Raw genomic sequence first — 26,637 nt, forward strand, 5'->3', positions numbered from 1 at the left:
AAGGTATATAATTCAAAATATGTCAATCATGATAATCTTTATTAACTATAACTCCTAAATATTTAATCTTATCAGACCATTTAAATTTAGTAATCTGTCTACAATCTAAATAATCCTCATTTGATATCGGCAATATTTCACTCTTCTCCCCGTTAACCATATAACCTGACAATATGCCATATTGATGTAATAAATTTTGCAGCATCCTCAAAAGATTCTTTAAGATATGTTAAATATATTAAAATATCATCAGCAAACAGATTAATCTTATACTTTTGTTCATCTACTTTAATATCCAAATTTTGCCTAACAGCTTGAGCTAAAGGTTCTATTACCAATGCAAACAATGCTGGTGAAAGAGGACAGCCTTGCCTAGTTAATTGAAAAAGTCGATGAGAGCAGACCATTCGACATTATTTGTGCTGTAGGATTAGTATATAAAACTTTAACCCAAGTAGTGAAAATCGGTCCAAATTGAAATTTTTCTAAAACCTTAAATAAAAATTTCAACTCAACCCTATCAAAAGCCTTTTCCACATCCAACCCCACTATCATTGGTTGATTAGCTTGTTGTCTAGCAGCATTAATTATAGAAATCAATTTAGTGACATTATCAACTGAGTATCGACCTTTTATAAATCCAGGTGGGATGAGGGAGGGTGGGATGAGGGAAGGTTGAGAATTGTTACCCAATTGTTACTGAGAAAAATTGTCATTGGCCCATTTCCTTTGGAATTCTGAAACTGTGCATATAACGCGTCAATTAAGGACGATTAACTTTTGGGGTGTGGTGTATAGCCTGTGTAACCAATTATATTGTATCATGCGTAACCTCGTGTTTATTGTATTTCTCATAGTTCTGGAGCATAGCTTTTCCCATGTTTCATTCTTTATCTTTATGTTTAGATCTTGTTCCCATTTTTGTTTGGGTTTACAGCTTGTTTCCTCGATCTCTTTCTCTTGCAGTTTGATGTACATGTTTGGTATAAATCTTTTAATTATCATTGTGTCTGTAATCACATATTCAAAATTGTTTCCTTCTGGTAACCTCAGCCTGCTTCCCAATTTGTCCTTCAAGTAGGTATTCTGTTGGTGGTATGCAAACATTGTACCGTGAGTTAGACCATATTTGTCCTTCATTTGTTCAAAAGATAATAATTTATTTCCCGAAAAACCATTTTCTCTTCTTTTGATCCCTTTTCTCTCCCATTCTCTAAAGGAAAGATTAGTTGATTTTGCGTCAATATTAGTTTTGGTAGTTGATCATTAGTTTTATTCCTTTCTACGTGAATCTTCTTCCAAATGTTGAGGAGATGGTGCAGTACTGGTGAATTCTTATGTTGCACCAGCTTTTCATCCCACTTATATAGATTATGTTCGGGTACCTTCTCCCCTTTTTTATCTAGCTCTAATCTGGTCCAATCTGGTTTTTCCCTTGTTTGATAAAAATCTGATAGGTATCTTAATTGTGCTGCTCTATAATAATTCTTAAAGTTTGGTAGCTGTAAGCCCCCTTGTTTGTACCATTCTGTTAATTTATCTAGCGCTATCCTCAGTTTCCCCCCTTTCCATAAGAATTTCCTTATTAATAGTATCAGATAGATGTTTTCGCTGTCAGAAGGAAACGGGAACAACAGTACATGCAATTTGGGCATGTGAGAAAGTGGAAACGTTTTGGGAAGATCTAAATCAGGTATTAAATAAAATCACAAAAAGCCACATCCCAAAAAATCCAGAGATCTTTCTTCTAAGAAATATAAGAAGTAAAGAATTAGACCTCAAACAGGATGAAGTGCAAAAAATATTTATTATGATAGCCTTAGCTGTAGCAAAAAAATTTATAATGTCAACTTGGAAATCAGAAGAGAGCCTGAGAATACAGCAATGGTACATAGGAATGAATAAATGTATTCCATTGGAAAAAATAACATATAATTTAAGAAATAACATCACAGTATTCGAACAAATTTGGGAACCGTACACCTACCGCGGACCTCCACCCCCTAAAATGACAGAAGGAGAAGACGAAATGAATTGACCCAGTATGTAAAAGTCGATGACACAATTTTCTTGTTTATTTTCATTGTGTGATGACATTGTTTAATGGGTTTAATGTATCATATATGTTGAACGTGAGTGAGTGGGGAGGGGGGAGTGAAGGAGGGAGGGAAGGGAGGGGGAAAAAGGGGAGAAAATGACACTGTATATTCAAGAGGGAAATGTTTGTGTGTATTTTGGTTAATAGGGTTCATAGTGTGAAAAATAAAAAAAAATTTTTAAAAAATTAAGGACGATTAAAACAGTGGTTTTCAAATCTTTTCTTTCCACTCACATCCCACCTTAAGTAATCCCTTTACTAATCACAGAGCACCGATGGCATAGGGATTATTTAAAGTGGGATGTGACTGGAAAGAAAAGGGTCGAGAACCACTGGATTAGGGCAGCACAAGCTTGTGGAACAGAAGGGCCAGATAGTGTGCTGTATGTCTAAATTTATTCCAAGTGGGGTCTATCCGGTTCAGCGGAATTCTGCAGAGAGAGGGAGGGAAGAGCATGTTCCAGAGAAAGTATACCACTCACCAGAAGCAGCAGGAAGGCAGGAGCATTGGCTGTTTGCAGGTAATGCACTCTGGCCATTCTTCACACACAAGAAAGGCCTGGGCAGGCCATTTGACAGAGGCTGGTGGGAAAAAGAAAGGACAAAATCAGCATCTGAGACATTCCCTTCTCACAGCCCCTTCCCCTCCTCTCTCCTATCAGAGAGCATCCTTCTCACCCCTCTCCTCCCCCAACCACCTCCTTCCCCCTCCTACCTGCATCCACCTATCACCTTCCAGCCCCTACTCCTCCCCCTCCCCAGTTGAAAACCTTGCTTCCCTTGGATGCTGCATGACCTGATGAGTTCCTCCGACATCTTTGTACCTCGTAGCTGCTTATCCCTCTCTCTCCCCCTGTCATACAGCAGCTAATTCCCACATAGATCATAAACAGACAGAACCTTTTCTCCTAGTTATCCATTGTTGAAACAGGCCCTTCAGCTCATTAGGTCTGTGCCAACCATCTACGCTGACTTTTGTTTTATTCGTCCCTCATTCCTGTCTCCCCTCCTCCCTAGGTCAATCTATCGCAGCCAATTAGTCTGTACGTCTTTGAGACATGGAAGGAAACCAGAGCACCAGGAGGGGAGGGAGGGAAAACAAGAGAACCCAAGGGTGGCACAGTTAGCGAAGCGGTTAGTGCACTCGCAACTGGGACTGGGGTTTTAATCCCATGCTGTAAGGAGATACCTTCTCGCCGTGGCTTCGTGGATTTCCTCCCACTGTTCAAAATGCATGGGAATAGTAGATTGTAGGTGTAATTGGGCAGCATGGACTCGTAGGCCGGAAGGGCCTGTTACAATGCCACATGCATGTCAAAATTTAAAGACCTCAGGGAGAACATGCAAACTCCATAGTGCACGAGGACAAGACTTAACTGGGGTCTCCAGAATTGTGAGGTAGTGGCTCCATCATGTACCATCAATTCTGGATAACCAGGAAACTCCCCGGTAACAGTAGCACAGATGATTATTAATCCAAGAGACAAGTTTGCAACCGTCCCCTCCCTCCTTTCTCATGGCTGTGGGGAACTTTAAATTCAATTAATTAAACCTTCTGGAACCAAAAAACTGGAAAAGAGGAAGGAAATCTGCCGCGCAGACCCAGTACAGTGGCCCTAGATCCCTCTATATGGTGGAACACAACAGGTTCGGTCGATGCATCTGGTCGTTTGTCTTGTCGAAGGTTTCTGCTGGGAACATTGACTATTCTTTTTTTCTCTTCCCCTGTGGTTGCTCAACCCACTGACTTCCTCCAGCGGGGTGCTTGCTGCTCCAGATCCTAGTGTAGCTTTTCTTTCGGTACTATGTATGAATCGACTAGTTGGACTGCTTGCAATACAAACTTTCTCACTGTACTTCTGTCTACATGACAAAAGAACATTACAGCACAGTATGGGCCCCTTGGCCCATGATGCTGTGCCATCTTAAAAGTTCAATGCTTTAAACTTAAATGTGCAAGTCCTTCAGTTCACCCTTTCCTATGTTAAACAGTGCCTTCCATAAATCTAATCTGCCAGAGACTAAGTGCTGCAAAAGATTTTCCATCGTCCTCAAAACCACATGTACAACTGAGGCATCACGAAACAAATATCTCAGCCACATTGAAGAGACTCGAGGGGTTCATCAGCCCACTTCTGCTGCTGTTCCACATTTCACGACATGACTACACAAAGATGTTGGTATGGATAGAGGAAAGCAGGTGGATTTTTTTTACCTGGACTTCCAGAAGGCGTTCATTAAGGTGCTACATAAAAGACTTATACAGAAGATGAGCATGCATGGAATTGGGGGTGGACAGAGGACTGGTTAACCAATAGAAAGCAGAGAATTGGGGTGCAGGAGTGTTTTTTGGTTAGCAATCGGAAGTGAATAGGGTGCCACAGGGTTCGGAGCTGGGCCTTATACAGATTTAGGAGGAGATGAGGAGGAACTGCTTTTCCCAGAAGGTGGTGAATCTGTAGAATTCACTGCCCATTAAAGCAGTGGAGGCGTCCTCAGTAAATAGATTTAAGATGAGGTTGGAGAGATTTTACATAGTATGGGAATTGAGACAAATGAGGAAAGGGCAGGTAGGTGGAGATGAGCCCATCATTAGATCAGCCATTATTACATGGAATGGTGCAGCAGGCTCGACAGGCCGAATGGCCAACTCCTGCTCCTCCCCACTAGATCAGCCCCAACCCAGATTGGGTCTTGAGCCCACCTTCCGAGTCTCCTCATTCACGTGATGGCCTGCTGGGGAGGGTTCTGTGGGTGCACTCCCCAGAGCCTTGGAGAAATTCTGAGTTTCCTCTGTCTGCGTTCCCGTGGAGAGCAAAATTATTCCAACTTCCCTCTCGTCATCGCAGGTTCTGGAAACCAGGTCTGGGCACTTGTGGATACTTCCTGAGGTTTTGTGCTGCTGCGTTTCCTGTAACGGGATAAATAATTACACGTCAAAAAAACTGTACCCTTTAGTTTCTGCAAATATTTTTATTTGAGTTTAATGTTCTTCATGCCTCCTTGTAAAAGGTTTGCATTAAACTAGCACCAGAAGGACATCGCAGTCAGCACAACGTGTTTTCAATGGCAACGACCTGGGTTCAAATCCTATGCTGTCTAAGGAGTTTGCAAGTTCTCCTTGTCTGTTTTTTTCCCACATTCCAAAGATCAAAGGGGTTGGTAGGTTAATTGGTCACATGGGTGTATTTGGTCAGCACAGGCTTGTGGGCCGGAAAGGCCTGTTACTGTATTTTATCTCTAATTAAAGAAAAAAAAAACAAAATCAGAAAACTCACTGGGTGAGTTGGTGGAATAGCTGTTGGATCATAGCTCTGGAGACCTGGGTTCAGTCCTGGCCTCTAGCCTGGAGTGGAATCTGCATGTTCTCCCTGTTATCACATTGGCCTCCCATTTTTCTCCCCATTCCAAGTATATCCTGGTTGATAGATTAATTGCTGACTGTAAAATGCTCCAATAGTAGGTAAGTGAGATAATCAGGGAGTTTTGGATTTCCCCATCCAATCGACACTCAGAGCAGCTCCACCCCTGCCAACTTTCACAAGGTACAGGAGCAGAAGGTCCAATCAAATCTGTTCCTCCACTCCATCATGATCCAATCCATCCTCCCACTCCCCGAAACCCTTGATGCCCTAATCAAATACCTGTCAATCTCTGCCTTAAATACACCCAATGACCTCGCTTCCACAGCCGCCTACAGCAACGTTCCACCGACTCATGACTAAATTTTTCTGCATCTGTTTTAAATTGAGGTCCTTTTATTCTGAAGTCGTGCCCCCTTGTCCTAGACTCCCCGACCATGGGAAAGATCCTCGGCACATCTACTCTGTTCAGACCTTTCCGCATTCAAAATGGTTCTGAGGTCCTCCCTCATCCTTCTATACTCCAACGAGTACCATCCAAGAGCCGACAATCATTCCTCATACGCTAACCCTTCATTCCTGGTGTAAATATTCTCTGACATTCTCGTAAATATTCTCTGAACCCTCTCCAATGCCAGCAGGTCTTTTCATAAATCAGGCACCCAGAACTGTATACAGAACTCCAAGTGAGGTCTCACCAGTCCCCTCTGGAGTCTCAACATTACATCCCTGCCCTTGTATGCTGTTCCTGCAGAAATGAATGCCAATACTGCATTTGGCTTCTTCATCAAACCTGCCTTGTAACTTTTTCTCCTCTTATTCGGGGGGGGGGGGGGGGGCAGTGAAGGGGGAAAGGGTACATGGTTGTAGTGTTTGATAATTGCAGATGGGGAGCAGTGAGAGAGAACTGCACAGAATTCCCTTTGAAGAGAGGAGAACTTCTTCAAAGTTAGCATCCTTTAAAAAGAAGGGTAAATGGCCACATTTCCTCCCACCTTTGTCTTGTATTTTTCCCAATCGTTCAGAAGTCTATCCACCTCCACTCTAAAGATCCAATGATCCAACCTCTGGGGGAAAGGAGTTGAGCTTTGAGGAGAAATTTCTGCATACCTTACCTTGGTTTTCAATGACCTATGTCTCCTCGTTCGAGATTCTACCACTAACGAGAGATTTTGATCTGTCCCATCCGTCCTCTTTGGGTCTTAGATGTTTTGGTAAGATCATACTTCTCCATGCTCTATGCAGGCCTGACAAAGTTCTCGTCTCCACCTCTCTGAACGTCAGATGCTGATTAGAATTATGAGAGGAATGGATTGGTGAACAATCAAAACAGAAGGGAGCACATGGGCAAGTTTTAGTAACATAGTGGTGGGTGCCTGGAATGATCTACCGGGGTAGTGGCATAAGCAGATAAAACAATTACATAGATGAATATGCTGGGAAGATTGAGAAAGATTGTGTGCAAGCATCAGGGATTTAGTTTAATGTGGGCACCATGTTCTGAAGGGGCTGAGGGGCCTGTTCAGTTCCTCCACTGCAAAATCTTTGAGGGATGCCACCTTTGAAGAAGTTCTCCTCTCTTCGAAGGGAATTCTGTGCAGTTCTCTCTCACTGCTCCCCATCTGCAATTCTCAAACACGACAACGATGTACCCTTTCCCCCCTTCACTGTCCACCCCCCCGAATACGAGGAGAAAAAGTTACAAGGAGTTTGATGAAGAAGCGAAATGCAATATTGGCATTCATTTCTGCAGGAACAGCATACAAGAGCAGGAATGTAATGTTGAGACTCTAGAGGGGACTGGTGAGACCTCACTTGGAGTTCTGTATACAGTTCTGGGCACCTGATTTATGAAAAGACTTGCTGGCGTTGGAGAGGGTTCAGAGAATATTTACGAGAATGACACCAGGAATGAATGGTTAGCGTATGAGGAATGATTGTCGGCTCTTGGACAGTATTCGTTGGAGTACAGAAGGATGAGGGAGGACCTCAGAACCATTTCGAATGCTGAAAGGCCTGGACAAACTGAGGATTGTTTATTACAGTAAAACCCCCTTCATAAATTAAATGCCCCCAATAAAATCAATGGCCTTTTCGGGAATATTTGTAAATTAAAGTCACAAATTGTACAGGATCAATAATTTCTTGTCTCAAGTACTTAACTAGTTGTTGTGAACATCTTTCAAGTTATTTACTTCCGTACTAGGGTAATTAATGTATGTTATTGGAGTTTTTAAAAATGTAGCCGTGTGGCTGCAGCAAGTGAGAATTTCAGAGCACATGACAATAAACTCATACTGAGCAAACAGGCTGGAGAAACTCAGCAGGTCACACAGCATTCACAAGAAGTCAAAGACCCAAGCCCTTCATCAGTAATCAGCCCGTTACTGAAAAGGGCTCAGGCCTTGTTGCTTCTCACGGATGCAGTGTGACCCGCTGAGTCTTTCCAGCACTGTGGACCCCCAGTATCTGGTTAATCATCATCTCCCTTACCTTGTCCACAGTTGTCTCAGAAGAGGCACTCTCACCCGAGTCGTGAGCAGAACAAAGAACTTTCTGCCGTTTTGCGTTCCAGCTGCCATCCTCTGCATGTCCGCAACACACTGGGTGTTGTTCCCCGGATCCGCGCTTGCAGGAATTTCCTGCCCTCTGCGGCCCAGATTCAAACGGCAGCACCTCATCCCGCTCGGATGCCAGAGGCTCAGAGGTGGGGTCCGCATTGCCGTACACCAAAAGCACCGGAGCCGACGGCAGGCTCTGCAGCAGCATGAGGGGCTGGTTTCTGTGGAAGGAAGAGTAGCTTTCCTCTGTTCCCGAGGCAGTGGCCAGGGGCAAGATGGACCCCTTCCCGCTGTTGGGAAGGCAAAGCTGCCATAGCTGGTCACAGCAGGATGCAGGCTTCGCGAGGGAATCAGCAGAACTGGCTGCGGTGGTAACTATGGAGGGAGAAACCTCCGGTCGACCAGTTCCATCCTTGGGGTGAGATTCCAGGTTTCTGGCAAGAGAGGATAAAGGAGAGGATCCTCAACAAGAGTACTAACTCACATTACCTGTTGTCTCTCAGAATGTATTTTTAAACAGATGCTCCATTGAGAGGGTCCTGCCTGGATACATCACTGTGTGGGATGGGAACTACTGTATATACTCGTGTAAATGTCAAGTTTTAGGGACCAATTTTTTGGGTCAGATTTGGGGGGGGGGTGTTGACTTTTACATGGGTCATACTTTTGACCACGGAAAGTACCTGCATTGTTCAAGGTGACGGGAGCTTGGATGACCAGGAGGAAAGTCCGCGTTTGGGGCATCAGGAGCATGGATGGGTGAGCGGCCGAACAAGGGTCCACGGTCGAGGTGTCGAGAGCTCGGATGGGCGGCCAGTCGAGGGTCTTCAGTTGGGCTGTCAGGAGTTTGGATGGCTTAGACCAGGTGGAAAGTCTGCGTTTGGGGAGCCAGGAGCTCGGAGGGGCAAGGTGAGCCAACCACCAGGTTGAGGCATCTGGAGCTCGGATAGGTGGGCAGTCAGGACCAATATTGGGGGGGGGGGGGGGGGGGAACTTTTACATGGGATCGACTATTACACGAGCAGATATAGTACTGTGCCCAAGACCACAATAAACTGCAGAGTTGTGAATACAGCTCAGACTATCAGACACACCCCTTCCCCACCATCTGCACCTCCCACTGCCTCAGAAAAATTGCCATCATGCGAAACCACCCTGACCATATGGTCTTCATTCCATTTTGGACACCGCACACACAAGTCTTTAAAACACTCCAGACATAACTGCCAACGCACCACTTGCCTTCTTGATCACCCGTTGCACCTGCAGACCAGCTCTCCCGAGTCCCTCTGTAACCAACGCTCTACAAATGTGACAGCTATCCAACACTAGTCGAATTCTAATGTGGGTAGAGCTCAGTCAGGGAGGGAAGGACAAACTGCAAGGGAAACTTACTTCACATCTTCCTCAAACTGAAGCCTGCAAGCCGCAGCGAGCTGGGCCATTTTACAGGATGGATCTTCCACATCTACGTTTCTTCCTGGAAGAGAAACACAAAGGAAGATTCACAGATAAACACCCTCTCTTGCAGAAGTACCCTGATTGAACAAGGTGAAAGATTGGGGGAGGGGGGGTGTGGGCTAGGAGAATTGAGACAGGAAAAGGAGGGGTGAGTGGAGCTAGGAGGAGGGGGGCACCAAGCTGCTTACCTAAGTTCATCCCATGTGCCTGCTTTCAGTCATCCTTCTAAACCTTTCCTATCCATCTGTCTAAACATCGTCTGCATGACACAATTGTGGACTCCTCTACTCCTTCCTCTCAGCTCGTTCCATATACCCACTAGTGTCTATGATTTCTCCAGTTCCCTTTTCCCCTTCCTTAGATCTTTGTCCTCCAGTTTTAAATTTCTCATGCTGAAAGATTTTGACTATTGTACGTGCCCTGATTTTATAAGAATTGATCCCCCACTTAATAGAGTCTCTATTAAGTCTCCTTTTATCCTTCTTCACTCCAAAGAGTAAAGTCCCAACTCTGCTAAATTTGCCTCTTAAGAGTTGTTTTCTGATCCAGTCAACATCCTGGAAAATCTTCTCTGCACCCTCTCCATTATAGGAAGAATGTGGAAGTTATGAAGTGACCAGAACTGAACACAATACTCTATGGTCTCACCAGAAGCTTCAACAGTAGGAAAAGAGATGATCTGGTCCAGCAAGTCTCCTACACACCAGGGAGAAAATGGGACATGTTCAGAAGTTGATAGACCCACCAATGACAGCAATTCTCTACGCCTTGTCAATCAACCATAGGCACCAGTAGGGGGCAGGTCTGCAGCTTGTGGACCGGGGTTTTGGCAGGGAGGAGAAGGAAAGCAGGTTGCAACCTGTGGCTGATAGTTCCTGAGCTGAAGACCCATCTTCTCCCAATCGAGGACTGCGGGGTAACTGATCAGTGTAGCGCCCAGCCTGATCGCTGCTCAGGGAACTGATGGAACCATGACATGCCAGCCTGCTCCCTGCATACACAGGGGCTGGGGAGATCACCTCTGCAAACACAGTAGACCTGGATAACGCAGCAGAGTGAAGCGCGGAACCTGGGCAATGAAACAAGAGTCTGCATCACAAACAAAACCCAACTTCAATGCACACTGCAAGATAGTCCAGTTACTCAATTTAAACATACAGCACAATTACAGACCCTTTTGGCCCACGAGCCCCTGCTGCCCAATTGACCTACAGCCCAGTACATTTCAAACGGTGGAGGAGACCGGAGCCCCTGGAGGAAACCCACACAGACATGGGGAGAACGTACCAAATTCTTACTAAAAGTGCGGGATTTAAACCCCAGTCCTGATCACTGGCGCTGTAACCGCATTGAACTGGCTACTATGCTAAGTGTACCGCACCCCCAGCCAACACTGACCCAGATAGATACACAAGACTCAATCTCACCGAGGGAGTTGGAGTTTAAATTCATACAATGAATCTGGAATGCAAACAGCTCAACTCCGTAACTGGATTGTGAAATGTGGACTGTCTGGTTCATTAATAGCCTTCAGGGGAGAACATCTGCTGTCCTTTTCTGTTCTGGCCAGACCCACCAATGTTTCTCAGCTAAAGACACTCAACAGCAGGTCAAAAATAGTCAACGTTTTCAGCCAAATCGCTCCGAGACTTGAAGCTGTTTGACCCACCGAGTTCCTCTAGCAGATTGTGTTTGGCTGCGTCTCCAGTCTCCACCCACTGTGTTTGATCCTTTGCTGTCCCCATAGTTATTTTTATAGAACATAGATCATTACAGTACAGGCCCTTTGGCCATTGATGTTGTTCCGAACCATATATACCTTATAAAAAAAAGCACTAAACCCTCCCAGTGTACCCCCGACGTCTCCCCTCATCTTTCCTCCCTTCACTTTCCACATGTCCTCCAGTGTTTGTTATTCATGCCCTGGAAAAAAAGTGCTGGCCTCCTTTTCTCTGCCTCTAAGAATCATTTAGACCTCTTAAGCCTCCTCTCATCCTTCTATGCTCCAAAGATAAAAGTCCCTGCTCTGCTAACCTTGCCTCTTAACATTTATTTTCCAGTCCAGGCAAGATAAATCTCTGCACTCTCTCCATAGCTTCCACATCCTTCTAATAATGAGGTGATCACAACTCACGATACTCCAAGTGTGGTCTCACCAGAGGGTTAAAGAGCAGGAAGAGAGGTGATCTGGTCCAGCAGACCCAAGCTAACTAGTTATCGTTGCTTTACTCTCTGCACCCAGTGATTTTCAACTCTTCTTTACCCACAGATCACCTTTGTTCTACTTTTCAAGTTGACCAGTTACATTAGTCGAGGAGTTGAATTCAAGAGTCGTGAGGTAATGATGCAGCTCTATAAAACTCTGGTTAGACCACACTTGGTTAGACCTAATTGCAGGAAGGATGCAGAGTTTGGAGAGTGTGCAGAGATTTACCAGAATTGGAGAACCTGTCTGACAGAGCTCGGGCTTATCTCTTTGGAGCGATGAAGGACGAGAGGTGATTTAAGACAAAATTACGAGGGGGCTTAGATAAGGTGGACAGCCAGCACCTTTTTCCCCAGGGCGAGAGTACCAAACATCAGAGGACATCTGTGCAAGGAGAATGGAGGAAAGTTTAGGGGAGATGCCAGAGGGAAGCTGTGTTTTTATATACAACTCCGATTATCCGAAATGGTCAGGACCGGGCCTATTTCCAATAATTTTTTTTTAAACAGAGAACTGGTCATTTTTTAACAACAGCCCAGTAGTAACAGCAAATCACTTCTAACAATATTTAAACAGCCACAAACAAAGGAAGACTTTTTAAGCATTAAGATAATGTTTAATTCTCACCAAAAATATGTTGCCCAATGCTGAAACCTCCCCACCAAGGTCCCCGCTGCTGCAAGGAGCCTGAGGTCTCCGGTCAGTTCGGCCCCGAAAAATTTCGATAAATGAGGATTTTGTTGAATCAGATTTTCAATAAAAGGATAGTTGTATATATAGAATCACAAGGAGTGGTGGGTGCCTGCAATGCATTATCCTGGGTGGTGGTGGAGACTGGTACAATAAGGACATTTAAAGGATTCAGACAGGCACATGGATATCAGAAAAATGAGAGGTAGGGAGAATTAGATTGTTGTAGAGATGGTTTATACAGCACATCATGGGCTGAAGGGCCTGTACCTTGTTGTATCGTAAACCCACAGACTACCTGTGGTGAGGATGTGTGGTGTACTGGCAAGGATCCAGACCATTAATGGGATTTTTGACTGGAAGATTTCCCAAAACTTTTTTTTGTCGTCAGATTTATGACCATGCTTAATATTTGCTTGTTTATTAGTTGTAATACTAGCCTCTGCCTGGGCCTCCCAGAAGACACCTTGGGACTACCAGTGCCGTGTGGACCACGGGTTGAGAAACACTGCTCGATCTGAAATGTTAGCTGGGGAACAGGGAGCTCATCACTGCATTCAGCAGGGTGGCCCTGGAACTTCCCCTCGGCCGTTCTGTTGGACCAGGGATTTCACACCAGAAGGACCCCACATCACCACACTGCCCACCCATCTCACCATCAGGCCTGCTCTGGTGGACTGGTCCAACCCACTGGAACGCAGGCTTGCGACCTCTCTCGTTCACGTGCACCTTCTTGATGAGTCCCAAACTGGTCAACACGTTGGCAATGTCGTATAGCCTGCGGATCTTGGCTGATTAAGCAGAGGTTGGAGTGAAAGGTCAGTCATGGAGCATGGACACACCGATCAAAATGTCCCACCCACTAGCCCCACCTAACAAAGGGCCCAGGTCCAAAAATTTGGTTACTCTTTACTTCCTCTGGATGCCGCGTGACCTGCTGAGTTTCCCCAGCATGGCGGTGTGTTGCATATGTCCCACCTGCCTGTGTTTGACCCATATACCTCTAAACCAATCCTATCCATGTGTCTGTTCAATTTTTTTCTTAAATGTTTCAATAGTACCTCCCTCACCCACTCCCTCTGGCAATCTGTTCCATTTACCCACCACACTCTTGTGTTTAAAAAAAACCCTCAGATACCTGTTACATCTCTCCGCCCCTCACCTAAGACCGACATCCTCTGGTTACCAATTCCTCTACTCTGGGCCAAAGATACTGCATTCACCTGATCTACTTCTCTGGTGACCTGATGCACCCCTGTGAGATCACTTCCCACATCTTCAAAAGTTCAACCCTTCAATAGTTACCATTGGGGTCAGGCAGTCTGTTACATGTGGTCTCTCTATCAGGACATCCTCCCCCTCCCCCACCCCAGATTTCCCAGCTCCCTCAGTATCCCTCACAGACCCTTCGTTCTACGCGAGACGCTGCCTCAAGAAGGCAGCCAACCTCATAAAGGACTCCCACTGCCCTGGTCACAACCTCTTCTCACTGCTCCCTTCAAGACTGGCAAGAACTGCTTCTTTCCAGCATCTATCAGGTTCTTGAACCCTGCACTACCCTAACCAAAATATATTCCAAAGCTTTGTCGGAACTATTGCAAATGCAACTAATCACTCTGGACATGGAGATTTAGCTTCCTGAATAGTTTTGGGTGCAATTTATGGATTTTGGGCTGCTGATCACGAAAATCACCTTAAAGATTTCCTATCACGTACCTTGGTTTTAAAAAAGATATCACCTCTTTTTGTGATTTCCTGTCATATTTTAAGTCTACTTTAAGCATGAAAGTGCAACGTGTTCATTTTCTGCATTCACACTTGGTCCTTCCCAGCTGATCCTGGCGCAGACAGTGACAAACATGGTCGGTGAAAGGTTTCACCAGGACATGGAAAAGCAGCATCAGGGCAACTAGAATCCATCAGTGCAGACCCACTATTGTTGGAACGGACACGAGAGGAATCAGATGCGGAGTTCGTTCGAAAATCAGCGGCAAAACATTCTTAGGTCAGTTGAACTAACTCAATGTGTCAGCCTCATGATGTGGTTAAACAGGATAAATTCAATAAAAGTGAATTTAATGTTGCTCCAACTTCCTTCATGATGCGGCAAATCTGAAATGATCTTTGTGTTCAGCTTGAAGTCGTCTATCATAATCCCCAAGTTTTTCAGGAAGCCAACCTGCTATTCAATTTTATCTATCATTTTTTTTATCTATGAACTACTTTTCATCTCAATGTAAATTTAATATCTACTTTTTTTTTAGTGTTTTACATACTGGTATCTGCACCAAGTAAGAATGTCACTACATTTGTACACTGTACTCAGGTATATAACAACAAAATCTCAGCATTGCATGTTTACACGTACTCTTGAACTTGCTGTTGTCCACCGAGTCTGGCTGACCATCAATGAGAATTTTGGCAGCAGCGTCGAGACCAATTGTCCCAGGATCAGCGACGAGGAAAAGCATCACAAACTTCTCACTCATGATGCGCAGAGATTTGTCCTTCCGGCTGTTCATGGGCACTGGGAGCGAGAAGAAAGCAGGGAGGGAGAAGTGTTGAAAAGATGGTGATGGGAAGTGGAACCAGGCAGGGGGAGGCAGTCGGGAGTGGGATAAATACGACACTGATTAGATTTCATTCGCTTTGCTCATTTACATTTTGTTTACATTGCAAGGCAGAAAACTGTTCCATTCTGTTCCCGACTGCTGAGAGCAGGTGCCTGAGCAGCCAGGAGGTGGCACCAGAATCCAGTCCAAATTGGAACTCACACCAAGGTGTTGCCCAAACATTCCCTGACCCTCTCTTCCTCTCCTTGCACCCCCAGAGTGAGCCCTGCTACCCCTGGGCTGTACATTTCCAAATATGTGCAGGTCAGTAAGTTAATGGGTTGCTGTAAATTGTCCCCATGTGCCAGGCGAGAGTTGATGAGAATGCGGAGGGAATTAAGAACCAGCTTAAAATATAACAAGTAAAAATGGGCCGTCACAGACTGTGGGCCGAAGGGCCTCTTTGAGTGCGGATACAGGACAGAATGGTGCTGTTATAACTGTAGCCTGTGCCTGGCCCAGATGAGAAAGCTCTACCTGCTTTGCTCTTGGTCTCAGGGAATGTTGACTCCCCAGTCGATCCCTGGCACCTGGCCCAGGCCTCCTGTGGACCGTCTCTCCTATTCTCGGCCTCTCCGTCGAGCTCCAGCTCCCGGTAACGGATGTGAGTTAGCTGCTCGGCATACCCCAGCTGCTCCCCTCTCCTCTTCAAGGCAGCCAGCGTCTGAGCCAGCCCGACGAGGCCATGCCAGGAGTAGTGGTTCTTTGCCACCCGGCTGACGAGTTGAAGTGACTCCAAGATGTTCACGATATCGTAGATACGCCTGCGTTCCACGCCTGGAGAGAAAGAATCACTCAGTTGAAACAGCACCCAGTGAAGCCACTCTGCTGCAGGTAAAAAAGACTTCAGCCAATTGGTGCATGGCAAGATCCTACTACTGCTGATCACGAACTTCTCCAACAGCACAAAATGACTGTCTGCACGATCAGTGACAGTTAGCATCATGCTATCGCAGCGCCTGCGACCCGGGTTCGAATCAGCCGCTGTTTTAAGGAGTTTGTACGTTCTCCCAGTGACCTGCATGGGTTTCCTTTGGGTGCTCTGTTTCCCCCCCCCCACCCCCACATATCAAAGACATACAGGATTATTAGGTTCCTAGGGCACATGGGTGTATTTGAGCGGCGCAGGACGGAAGGGTTTGTTACCGTGCTGTATCACGAAATTTTAAAATAAATAGCGCGGCACGGTTAGTGCCATGCTGTTACAGCACCAGCTATCGAGACCCAATCCCATGCTGTCCGTGAGGTGTTTGTACGCTCTCCCTGTTTCTGCGTGGGTTTTGTCCGGGTATTCCAGTTTCTCCCACTCTTCAAAATGGGGGTTGTAGATCAATTGGGCGGTACGCACTCGTGGGCCGGAAGGCCCTGTTACCGTGCCGTTTGTCCAAATTTAAAAATTAAATCTATATTAAACCGCGCACTTCCAGTTCCGCAACTCACCGAGCTCAGCTGCCACTTCATCCAGAGATATTTCCGTTTTCTCCGTGGAAACAGAATAATTGGGGTAGCGGGCGAGGAATTTCTGGCACAGAAGTCCCAGACTTTTCTGCTTCCTGCTGGGCCGCTGCTGGTCAAATTCATCCCCGGCTCCCTCATCGACTGTCACCAGCTGTAAGCAGAGAGGAGGCTTGTTCTTCATGGAGTCTCCCAGCCTTTCAATCACTTCTCCTGTACATGGATCCCTCAGTCAGGGGAGACCACTTCCTGCTCACTGCACCCCTCCAGTCTGCCCGGTCATTCACAGACCCATGCCTGGAGTCACCCAACTCCAAATCCCAAAAGTCCACAAACCTCCGTTTTAAATTTAGTACAGGTTAAACCTCTCTATAAAGTGTCCTGGCAAGTTTTGATTATAAATCTGTAAGGTTTAAAATTAAGCAAGATCAGCAGCTCTGATTGATTTGGGTGCTGGAAACTAGCAGCTCCGGATCATTGCTGGAATCGACAGGAGGCTGTGCGAATGCAGGAGGCAAATCCACAGATACTCAGTGACTATGAAGGAACTCACTGGTTTCTTTCGCTCCTTTTGTTGGGATCTGGGCCAGTGGCCCCTCAATGCGTAACTTTACAGTTGGCTAAAGGTGACGAATTTTGTGTATTATGTATGGGACAATATTAGGAATCTTGAATTTTACAGTATGACATCTAGACGTATAATCTCATGTTTTCATCTTATTACATAACAATATATAGTATCTGATCAAATCCCCACACATCTTTCCCAGAGGAAATGCAAAGATAAGTTCAGATTTGCTGCCTCACGTAGGGAGTTGCAGACACATTAACTTTCATTGAATTGAACATGTTTAATCGCATATTGATGCTGACCCTAAACTGTTTTTCCGCAATTTTCATTTGTTCTCAGCATCTGATGTCTCAGTGTCCAACAATAGTCAACCAGCATTAATGGATTCCAGTTACCCTGATCCTGCTTTACCAAGGTGGCAATGTCCTGGCGAAACCTTTCCCCGTGTTCGTCACTGACGGAACCAAATTCAGCAGGGAAGGAGTCCAAGTGCGAACGCGGAAAATGAATTTTCAGTGACACGTTGCGCTTCAAGCAACACCGTCACTTGAAACTTGTTGTCAATCAGCTGGATATAGTTTGTTGCTCTGTAGTTGCCAAGAAAATTCTTAACAACATCAGCATTCATCCTGACTATACATGCCCAGGCCTAAGACAACTCAGAAGATACGGAATCTATATGGGTAGAACTGAGGAATAGCAAGGGGCGGAAAACGTTAGTGGGGGTGGTATCTAGGCCTCCAAATAGTAGTGTAGAGGTGAGAGAAGGCATTAAAAGAGAAATTAGAAAAGCGTGCAATAAGGGAACAGCTGTCATCATGGGAGACTTTAATTTACATATAGATTGGACTAGTCAAATTGGTAAAAATACTGAGGAGGAGAAATTCCTTGAATGTTTACGGGACGGTTATTTTGACCAATATGTCGATGAACCAACTCGGGGAGCAGGCCATTTTAGATTGGGTATTATGCAATGATAAGGGGCTAATCAGCAATCTTGTTGTGCGAGGCCCTTTGGGTCGGAGCGATCACAATATGATCGAATTCTCACTCGACATGGAGAGTGATGAAATTAAAACCGAGACTAAGGTCCTGAATTTAAATAAAGGGAATTATGATGGTATGAGACGGGAGTTGAGTAAGATTGATTGGGTGGTGTTTATGGGGGAGTTGACTGTGGATAGACAATGGAAAGCATTCACATTTCTAATGGAGAAATTACAAAAATAAACCAAAAAAGGTTCTAATGGAGAAATTATAAAAATAAACCAAAAAAGGTGACTCAAGCGTGGATTTCAAGGGAAATTAGAGACAGCATTGGGTCCAAAGAGAGAGCATATCAATTGGCCAAAAAAAGTACCGCAACCGAAGACTGGGAGCAGTTCAAGATGCAGCAAAGGGGGACAAAGGGATTAATCAAGAGAGCAAAAATAAATGACGAAAGTAAGCTTGCGGCAAATATAAAAACCGACTGCAAAAGCTTTTATAAATATGTCAAGAGGAAAAGATTGGTGAAATCCAGAGTAGGTCCTTTGCAGTCGGAATCAGGGGAATATATAATGGGGAATAAGGAAATGGCAGACCAATTAAATTCTTACTTAGTTCTGTTTTTACAAGAGAGGATACAAATAACCTCCCAAGGATGTTGGGAAACATAGAGACTAATGCAAGGGAGGAACTGAAAGAAATCAGTATCTCTAAGGACATGGTCTTGGGGAAATTGATGGGATTGAAGGCAGATAAATCCCAAGGGCCTGATAATCTACATCCTAGGGTACTCAAAGAAGTGGCCATTCAGATAGCAGATGCTTTAAGAATTATTTTCCAGAACTCGATAGACTCAGGATCAGTACCCATGGATTGGAGGGTAGCTAATGTTACCCTACTATTTAAAAAGGGGGGTAGAGAAAAAGCGAGGAATTATCGGCCTGTGAGCCTTACATCAGTAGTGGGCAAAATGATGGAATCCATTATTAAGGATGTAATAGCGGAGCATATGACTAGCAGAGAAGGGATCGGACGGAGTCAACATGGATTTACAAAAGGTAAATCGTGCTTGACAAATCTATTGGAATTCTTTGAGATGGTGACAGGTAAAATAGATGGGGGAGAGCCAGTGGATGTGGTGTACTTGGACTTCCAAAAGGCCTTCGATAAGGTCCCACATAAACGACTGGCTTCCAAAATCAAGGCTCATGGGATTGGGGGCAAAGTATTGATGTGGATTGAGAACTGGCTGGCAGGTAGAAGACAGAGAGTTGGGATAAATGGCTCATTTTCTGAGTGGCAGGCGGTGACCAGTGGGGTACCACAGGGATCTGTACTGGGACCCCAGCTGTTCACAATTTACATTAATGATCTGGATGAGGGGATTGGATGTAATATCTCCAAATTTGCAGATGACACTAAGCTAGGAGGGGTTGTGTGTACGGAAGAGGGGGTCAGGAAGCTCCAGTGTGATTTGGATAAATTGAGGGACTGGGCAGATCCATGGCAAATGCACTACAATGTGGTTAAATGTGAGGTTATCCATTTTGGTAATACAAACCGGAGGGCAGATTACTATTTGAATGGCAATAGATTAAGAGATGGGGAAGTGCAGAGAGACCTAGGAGTACTTGTACATCAGTCTCTGAAGGCGAGCATGCAGGTACAGCAGGCGGTTAAAAAGGCAAATGGTAGGTTGGCCTTCATATCAAGAGGGTTTGAGTCTAGGAACAAGGATACCTTACTGCAGCTGTACAGGGCCTTGGTGAGACCCCACCTGGAGGATTGTGTGCAGTTTTGGTCACCTTATCTAAGGAAGGATGTTCTTGCAATGGAGGGAATGCAGAGGCGATTCACCAGGCTGATACCTGGAATGGCAGGAATGACTTATGAGGAAAGATTGCGCAAATTGGGATTGTACTCGCTGGAGTTTAGAAGATTGAGAGGGGATCTCATAGAGACCTATAAAATTCTGGCAGGACTGGACAGAATGGATGCAGATGGGATGTTTCCAATGGTGGGAAAATCCAGAACCCAGGGCCATGGTTTGGGGATAATAGGCAAACCATTTAGGACCGAGATGAGGAGGAATTTCTTGACCCAGAGGGTGGTGAATCTGTGGAATTCATTGCCACAGAGGGCAGTAGAGGCAGGTTCATTAAATCTATTTAAGAGGGAATTAGATCTATTTCTTCAGTATAAGGGTATTAAAGGTTACGGAGAGAAGGCGGGGACGGGGTACTGAACTTTAAGATCTCGTTGAATGGCGGAGCAGGCTCGAAGGGTCGAATGACCCACTCCTGCTCCTATCTTCTATGTTTCTATGTAACATTTGCATAGCCCCTGCACTGAGTGCATGCCCACGCATGCTTGGACTGACCAAAACAGCTTGCTTTGTGGGCAATACTAGTAGACTTAAAATACAACAGGAAATTACAAAATAGGTTATATCTAAAAAACGGTACAGGATAGGAAACTTTTACAGCGCTTTACATGATCAGCAGCCCCAAATTCACCCACAAGTGTCCAGGAAGCAAAATCTTCATTATCCAGTCAAGTTAATTCAGACACAAGGCTCACGTTGGCTCACGTTGGTCTCATTGGCTCACGTTGGTCTTTCTGCTCCAGACAAGCCTCCTTCTACCTCTGGTTCACAGGACCCTCTACTCCTGTCTCCTTCATGATCCTGCTCTCCCTTCAGACCATCCCTCACCCTTCTTTCCTCTAATTCTTACTGCTCGACCTGGCTGCACATTCTGTCTAATCTCTGGATGAAGAACGGTGGGAAAAAAAATACCCTGCAGGACAGGCAGCATCTGAGGAGAAAAGAAACCAGTGGTCAGCCTGATGGTGGGGCGGTGGGAGAGGACATAGCCTCAATCCAGAGGCTCCACAAGCAGGGTCATTACCCAGAGAGGCTCTCACCTGAATGTTACCAGCCCTTCCGACCCTCTCATTTTCTATCTGCCTGAAGAGTTCCTTCTTCTCTTCCCGGTCTCTGATGTCAGGGCTAGCGGCGCTAATCAGCATCCTCAGATTTGCCATGGGTGACCACGGTTCGGGAGAAGACTTGTCGGGGTGTTTACTTGGCGTCACCTGAATCCGATCTGGCGTACAACACTTGCGTCTGGAGACGGCGCTGGGAGACGCCTCAGTCTTCACTGGAGTTTTGGGTGAGTTTCTGAACCGATTTTCCTAAAAACAGGAAGAAGATTTCAGATTTAATGTCAGACTACATACATGACATCACATATACCCTGAGATTCCTTTTCCTGCAGGCCAGGCAGAATTACCACTTATTAGTAGAGCAAAAAACACTGAACACATGTAAACAAATAAAGAAATGTAAACAAACTGATTGTGCAGGGGGGGGGGGGGAAATCAATAAAGTACACAAGTTAGAGGCCTTAAGTGAGTCCCTGATTGAGTTTGTTGTTGAGGAGTCTGATGGTGGAGGGGGAGCAGCTGTTCTTGAACCTGGGGGTGCGAGTCTTGTGGCATCGACACCTCTTTCCCGATGGCAGCAACGAGAACAGAGCGTGTGCTGGGTGGTGAGGGTCCTTGATGATTGCTGCTGCTCTCTGATGGCAGCATTGCCTGTAGATATTCTTGATGGTGGGGAAGGTTTTGCCTGTGATGTCCTGGGATGTGTCCACTCCTTTTGCAGGGTAAAGATGTCCCTATACCAGACTGTGATGCAGCCGGTCAGCACACTTACCACCACATATCTGTAGAAATTTGCCAGGGTTTATGTTGTCATACCAAACCTCTGCAAACTCCTGAGGAAGTAGAGGCACTGACGTGCTTTCTTCATGATGCCATTAGTGTGTTGGCTCCGAGATAGTGGCTCCCAAGAACTCCCCTCCACTTCTGATCTCCAAGTGATAACTGGATCGTACACCTTTGGTTTTCTCTTCCTGAAGTCAACAATTAGCTCCTTGGTTTTGGTGACATTGAGTGCCTGAGGTTGTTGTTAGTGGACCATTCAACTCATTGCCCTTGTTACACAGCTCATTACTGATGTTGACTGCCTCAAGAAGGCATCAGAAGGACCCCCCCCCCAATCACCCTGGTCACAATCTCTTCTCCTGCTCCCTTCGGGCAGAAGTTGCCAGATGCCGGAGGACCAGCACCTTCAGGTTCAAGAACAGTTTCTTTCCAACAGCCAAAGGACTCTTGAACCTCATGGCACAATCCCAATCAACCATTCCTGGCCACCAAAAGACTGCTGTGAAAAATTGAAACGTCACTTTTTCTTCTGGCACTAAGTACAACAGTGAATATTCCTCTCGCTAATCCTTTCAGACTCGTTCGGTTTTGACATCCAGCGGTAATTGAATGTAGACTGTTATAATCTCTGTAGCTGCAGAATTTCGGTGCATCCAGGCAGACGCCGAAATTCCCATCCCAACACTCTCCCGTCATCGTCTCGGAATAGTTTTAAACGAAGTGTGGAAGAAACCAACTTATTTTACCTTCTGTGCATTTTGGGCTTCCTCGTCCAGGGAGTGCGGGGCGACATCGCACTTTCGCAAACTTAAGAGGTCCCTCAGTTTCAAACTCTCCATCTACAAACAAGTAAAGAAATCGAATCAAACTCCAAAACAATGATATGTTCCTGAGATGGTCTGTGCTGGAAATTCCGACTCGATTGCTACATATCCTTTACAGCACAGACCATCTCAGGAACAGAGAGAGTAACGAGGCGCTGGAGACCTGCAGCAGGAGCACGACCCTTGCCTGTTGCGGAAGTCCAATTGCTCCAAGGAACGGGACACTAAACTTGGGAAAAGAAAAACAAAATCCCTTTCGCTCAAACCGGTTTTTTAAGTTACGAAAACTCGATCTATTTGTGCTGCAAGTTACTTATTTGGGGGAGTCTGAAATCTTGGAAAGAGTTTGGATTCGTTTTGAAAATTGGCGCAAAAAAGAGTGGATTCCCTGGGACACGGGACCTGTTAAAGGGGGGAAGGTTCACGTGCAGTGACAGGATTTGGAGGTAACGGAGTTGAAAATAAAGTTAGAAACTCAATGGAAAAAGTGCCCATGGTACAAATTGGACTGAACGATGAGGACCGAATACACAACGTGCTGGAGATCACCCAGGACAACATTTCGAAACAAGTTGGAGTTTGGGACAAACTTTCGGGAGTTTGGAATGAATGAATGAAGTTGACTCACCTTCGGGCTGGCGTCAGGGTACAGGCACTGCGGGTTCGGAGCCGAGTGTGGAAGCTGCATCGGCTGAGCTCCGTGTTCTGTCTGTCCCCACCCACCGGGACGCTCTGTGTTCCCCTCCCCACCCTCCCGGGATCCCTACCACCGCCAGGCGATCCCGCGAAATCCGCAATTCTGGCGCCCTCCGATATTCCGAGTGGCGTCAGGGCGCCACCAGCCAATGGCGCGCCGCCGCCGAGCGATACAATGCGGGAGGCAGCCAATGAGGGCGAGGCGGCTCGCTTGCTTCCGGGGTTGCTTTGGCGCGGCGTTCGGCGCGCTTCGGAGAGGGGAAAGCTCTGGCGGAGAGGATGGCTGCTGTGCACGCCCCCCGCCTCCCCAGGGCAGGGCAGGGCAGGGCAGCCCCCGCCTCCCCAGGGCAGGGCAGGGCAGGGCTCCCCCCCCCCATCTCCTCCCCCCCCCATCTCCTCCCCCCCCCCATCTCCTCCCCCCCCCCATCTCCTCCCCCCCCCATCTCCTCCCCCCCCCCATCTCCTCCCCCCCCATCTCCTCCCCCCCCATCTCCTCCCCCCCCCATCTCCTCCCCCCCCCATCTCCTCCCCCCCCATCTCCTCCCCCCCCATCTCCTCCCCCCCCCCATCTCCTCCCCCCCCATCTCCTCCCCCCCCATCTCCTCCCCCCCCCCATCTCCTCCCCCCCCCCCATCTCCTCCCCCCCCCCCCATCTCCTCCCCCCAACCACCCCTGCCGCATTGGAGGAAATTCCATCTGTCTGCAACCATGTGTACAATCTACCTCTGGTGGGATCTATTCTACCTTAGACTTGGCCCGACGTGCTTCTACAGAGGCTCTGCCGAGGGTGTCCTGGCCGGCGGCATCACAGCGTGGCATGGATGCTGGTACTACATCAGATCAGAGGTCATTCCACAGGACCATAAGATCAACAGAAGAAGATCACTTGGGTCTCTCTCTCTCCCACCACCCCCATATCAACATGATTGTCAGGATTTGTTGTCGCAAAATTAGTGAGGTCTCCTATCACCCCGCACACAGCATCTTCCATTTGCTCCCATCGGGGAAGAGAGACAGGAGGATCAGGGCCAGTCCCACTAGGTTGAGGAACAGCTTCTTCCCACGGTCAGTGAGAATGCTGAATTACTGGTATAAACCCTCTGTGATTCAATGTATGAATAATATTTATTTATTTTGATATTTGTATGTAGGCAGTGCATAATAGGCATTGTTTGCAGTGTGTTGTACTGAGGACCAGAATACACTGTTTCGTTGGGTAGTAGCTGTGTGGCTCAGTAAGACCACAACACCATCTACAAAGTCGCTGATGATACCACGGTAGTGGGTTGTATAAAATGTGGCGATGAGTCAGTGTACAGGACAGTCCAGTCAATGTACACTTAACAACATCACCAAAACCAAGGAGCTGATGTTGACTTCAGGAAGTCAACCAGAGGCGTACGATCCAGTGATCATTGGGGAATCAATAGGTGGTAAGTTATTTGGAGTCACTATCAGGAAGGATCTTTCCTGGAACCAATCCACTCATGGCCTCGTGAAGAAAGCACATCAGCGCCTCTACTTCCTCAGGAGTTTGCGGAGGTTTGGTATGACACCAGGAACCCTGGCAAATTTCTACAGATGGTGGTAGAAAGTGTGCTGACTGGCTGCATCATAGTCTGGTATAAGAACATCAATATCCCAGAGCATAAAGCCCTGCAAAAGGTAGCAGTTGCAGCCCAAGAGATGATGGGTAAAATTACCCCCCTCTTTCCCACCCCCCCCCCCCACCATCGAGAAGATCTGCAGGAAACACTGACGTCGGAGAGCAGCAACAATCATCAAGGATCCCCACCACCCAGCATGCGCTCTGTTCTCTCTGCTGCCATCAGGAAAGAGGTGTCGGTGCCACAAGACTCGCACCCCCAGGTTCAGGAACACCTGCTCCCCCTCCACCATCAGACTCCTGAACAACAAACTCTGTCAGGGACTCATTTAAGGACTCGTACTTTTGCACTTTGATTTTTTTTTTCTCTCTTTGTATTGCACAGTCTGTTTACATTTCTTTATTTGTTAACATGATTACTTAAGTCAATTTTTTCCCTTCCAATAAGCAGCGCTTCAGGCAATTTCTGCCGATGGTGAATCTGTCTGCCGTACAGCAAAATTCAAATTCCATGTAATATTGCACTATCTTTATGACAATAAATTGAATCTTAAATCTTGGAAAAGATTCTTAGGGTTGCATGTGACATCACGTATGTACTCTAATGAACCCGAAATCAAAATCTACTTGTACAATCAAATGAGAAATAAACAAACAAACTTTCTGGAAAAGGCTTTTAATCTCCAAGCACTGTCAAACTGGAACTGGTGCCCAACTCGTCAGCCTCTCCTGCAGCCGGTCCAGATGAAATGACCCCTGCAAGATTTTGCAAAAATCACCTCTTAACAGCTCACAGGACACCAAGGCACATCCAATGTTCCACGGTTCTGTTTATTCAGCGCTACCCAAGACTAAATCCAACCCCTCCAAGGGCAAAGAGGGCTTTCTTCTCCACGATAGAACCAGAAGCTAGATTTAACTTATCTGTCTTGGGTTATTGATGCGAGGGGTAGGTTACCACCTAATGCTTTATTGAGGAACTGAATCACTTCCTAATCCACCAAAGAGGGGAGGAATATAGATTTGTTTAGGTTTGAGATGAAAATAGTCAGGCTTTATGCTGCCAGACGAGATGGTGTAATGAGAGCAATGTTGTGCTTGCTTCCAATGTTCTAAATTTGTAGTCAGATTTCTCACTCCAGGAGATGCTGACACAGCTTCTGTTTAGAAAGACAAGGAATGCAAAATTAAAAAAAGTTATTTCAAATTTGTTGCTCAGTAAGAAAGATCTTGAACTAATATGATCCTGCAGTGAAACTCTCAGGACGTGATAATGATATTGAATTGCTTGGTTACTCTGCTTGCCAAGCAAAGGAAATATTTTTGTGTGTGATCATAAATTACCAAATGTACTTGTTTAAAAGTCAAATTTTGCAGACCATTTTCTAATCTTATATTTAAGGGGTCAACTATCTCATGGATACGTTTGAGGGGCTGGAATTCACACTAGAATCCAAAATACCATATCAGTGGCCAAAGTCCAAATGATCACTAAACTAATAAAGAACAAAAACACAATGAATAATGATATTAAAGAGTCTGCTCATCGAAACACGTTCTACCACAGGGAGTGGTCGGGACTGCAGTAAGTATCTGCAGTGTTGGAGGAGCCATGAACTCTGATGGGTGGGCGGCCGGAGTCAAGACAAGAAACTAGGATCGATTTTTACGAGATTCTTTGGCCAAAATTAGGGAGTCGACTTTCACATAAGATCAACTTTTACACAAGTGTATGCGGTAAATCTTGATCTTGGATTTTGAAAGAAATTGAGCTGCAGA

At 46.0% G+C, this 26,637-nt stretch overlaps 2 protein-coding genes across 4 annotated transcripts in view; one reads left to right on the forward strand and one right to left on the reverse strand.

The window, feature by feature from the left end:
* Window positions 1–23,276, reverse strand: part of e2f7 (E2F transcription factor 7) — a 28,181-nt gene extending 4,905 nt beyond the window's left edge. Inside the window, exons 1-11 of the mRNA XM_069902303.1 lie at window positions 23,185–23,276; window positions 22,479–22,571; window positions 20,929–21,198; window positions 16,431–16,599; window positions 15,468–15,767; window positions 14,747–14,905; window positions 13,035–13,169; window positions 9,417–9,501; window positions 7,954–8,455; window positions 4,803–5,009; window positions 2,581–2,680 (exon numbers count right to left, since the gene is read on the reverse strand). Of these exons, the coding sequence (XP_069758404.1) occupies window positions 2,581–2,680; window positions 4,803–5,009; window positions 7,954–8,455; window positions 9,417–9,501; window positions 13,035–13,169; window positions 14,747–14,905; window positions 15,468–15,767; window positions 16,431–16,599; window positions 20,929–21,198; window positions 22,479–22,571; window positions 23,185–23,244 (2,080 nt within the window). The 5' untranslated portion in view covers window positions 23,245–23,276. The remainder of the gene's footprint in view (window positions 1–2,580; window positions 2,681–4,802; window positions 5,010–7,953; window positions 8,456–9,416; window positions 9,502–13,034; window positions 13,170–14,746; window positions 14,906–15,467; window positions 15,768–16,430; window positions 16,600–20,928; window positions 21,199–22,478; window positions 22,572–23,184) is intronic.
* Window positions 1–26,637, forward strand: part of zdhhc17 (zinc finger DHHC-type palmitoyltransferase 17) — a 155,590-nt gene that overhangs the window by 123,538 nt on the left and 5,415 nt on the right. Inside the window, exons 21-23 of one of the 3 annotated variants that reach the window (XR_011346821.1) lie at window positions 11,752–11,820; window positions 12,806–13,196; window positions 21,012–21,176. The gene's annotated coding sequence lies outside the window, so the exon portion shown is untranslated. Of the gene's footprint in view, window positions 1–11,751; window positions 11,821–12,805; window positions 13,197–14,210; window positions 14,449–21,011; window positions 21,177–26,260; window positions 26,444–26,637 lie in introns of those variants that run through there. The other 2 variants (XR_011346820.1, XR_011346822.1) reach the window with 2 other exon arrangements.

Source organism: Narcine bancroftii, chromosome 11 (assembly GCF_036971445.1).
Source record: "Narcine bancroftii isolate sNarBan1 chromosome 11, sNarBan1.hap1, whole genome shotgun sequence".
NCBI classification, from domain to species: Eukaryota; Metazoa; Chordata; class Chondrichthyes; order Torpediniformes; family Narcinidae; genus Narcine; species Narcine bancroftii.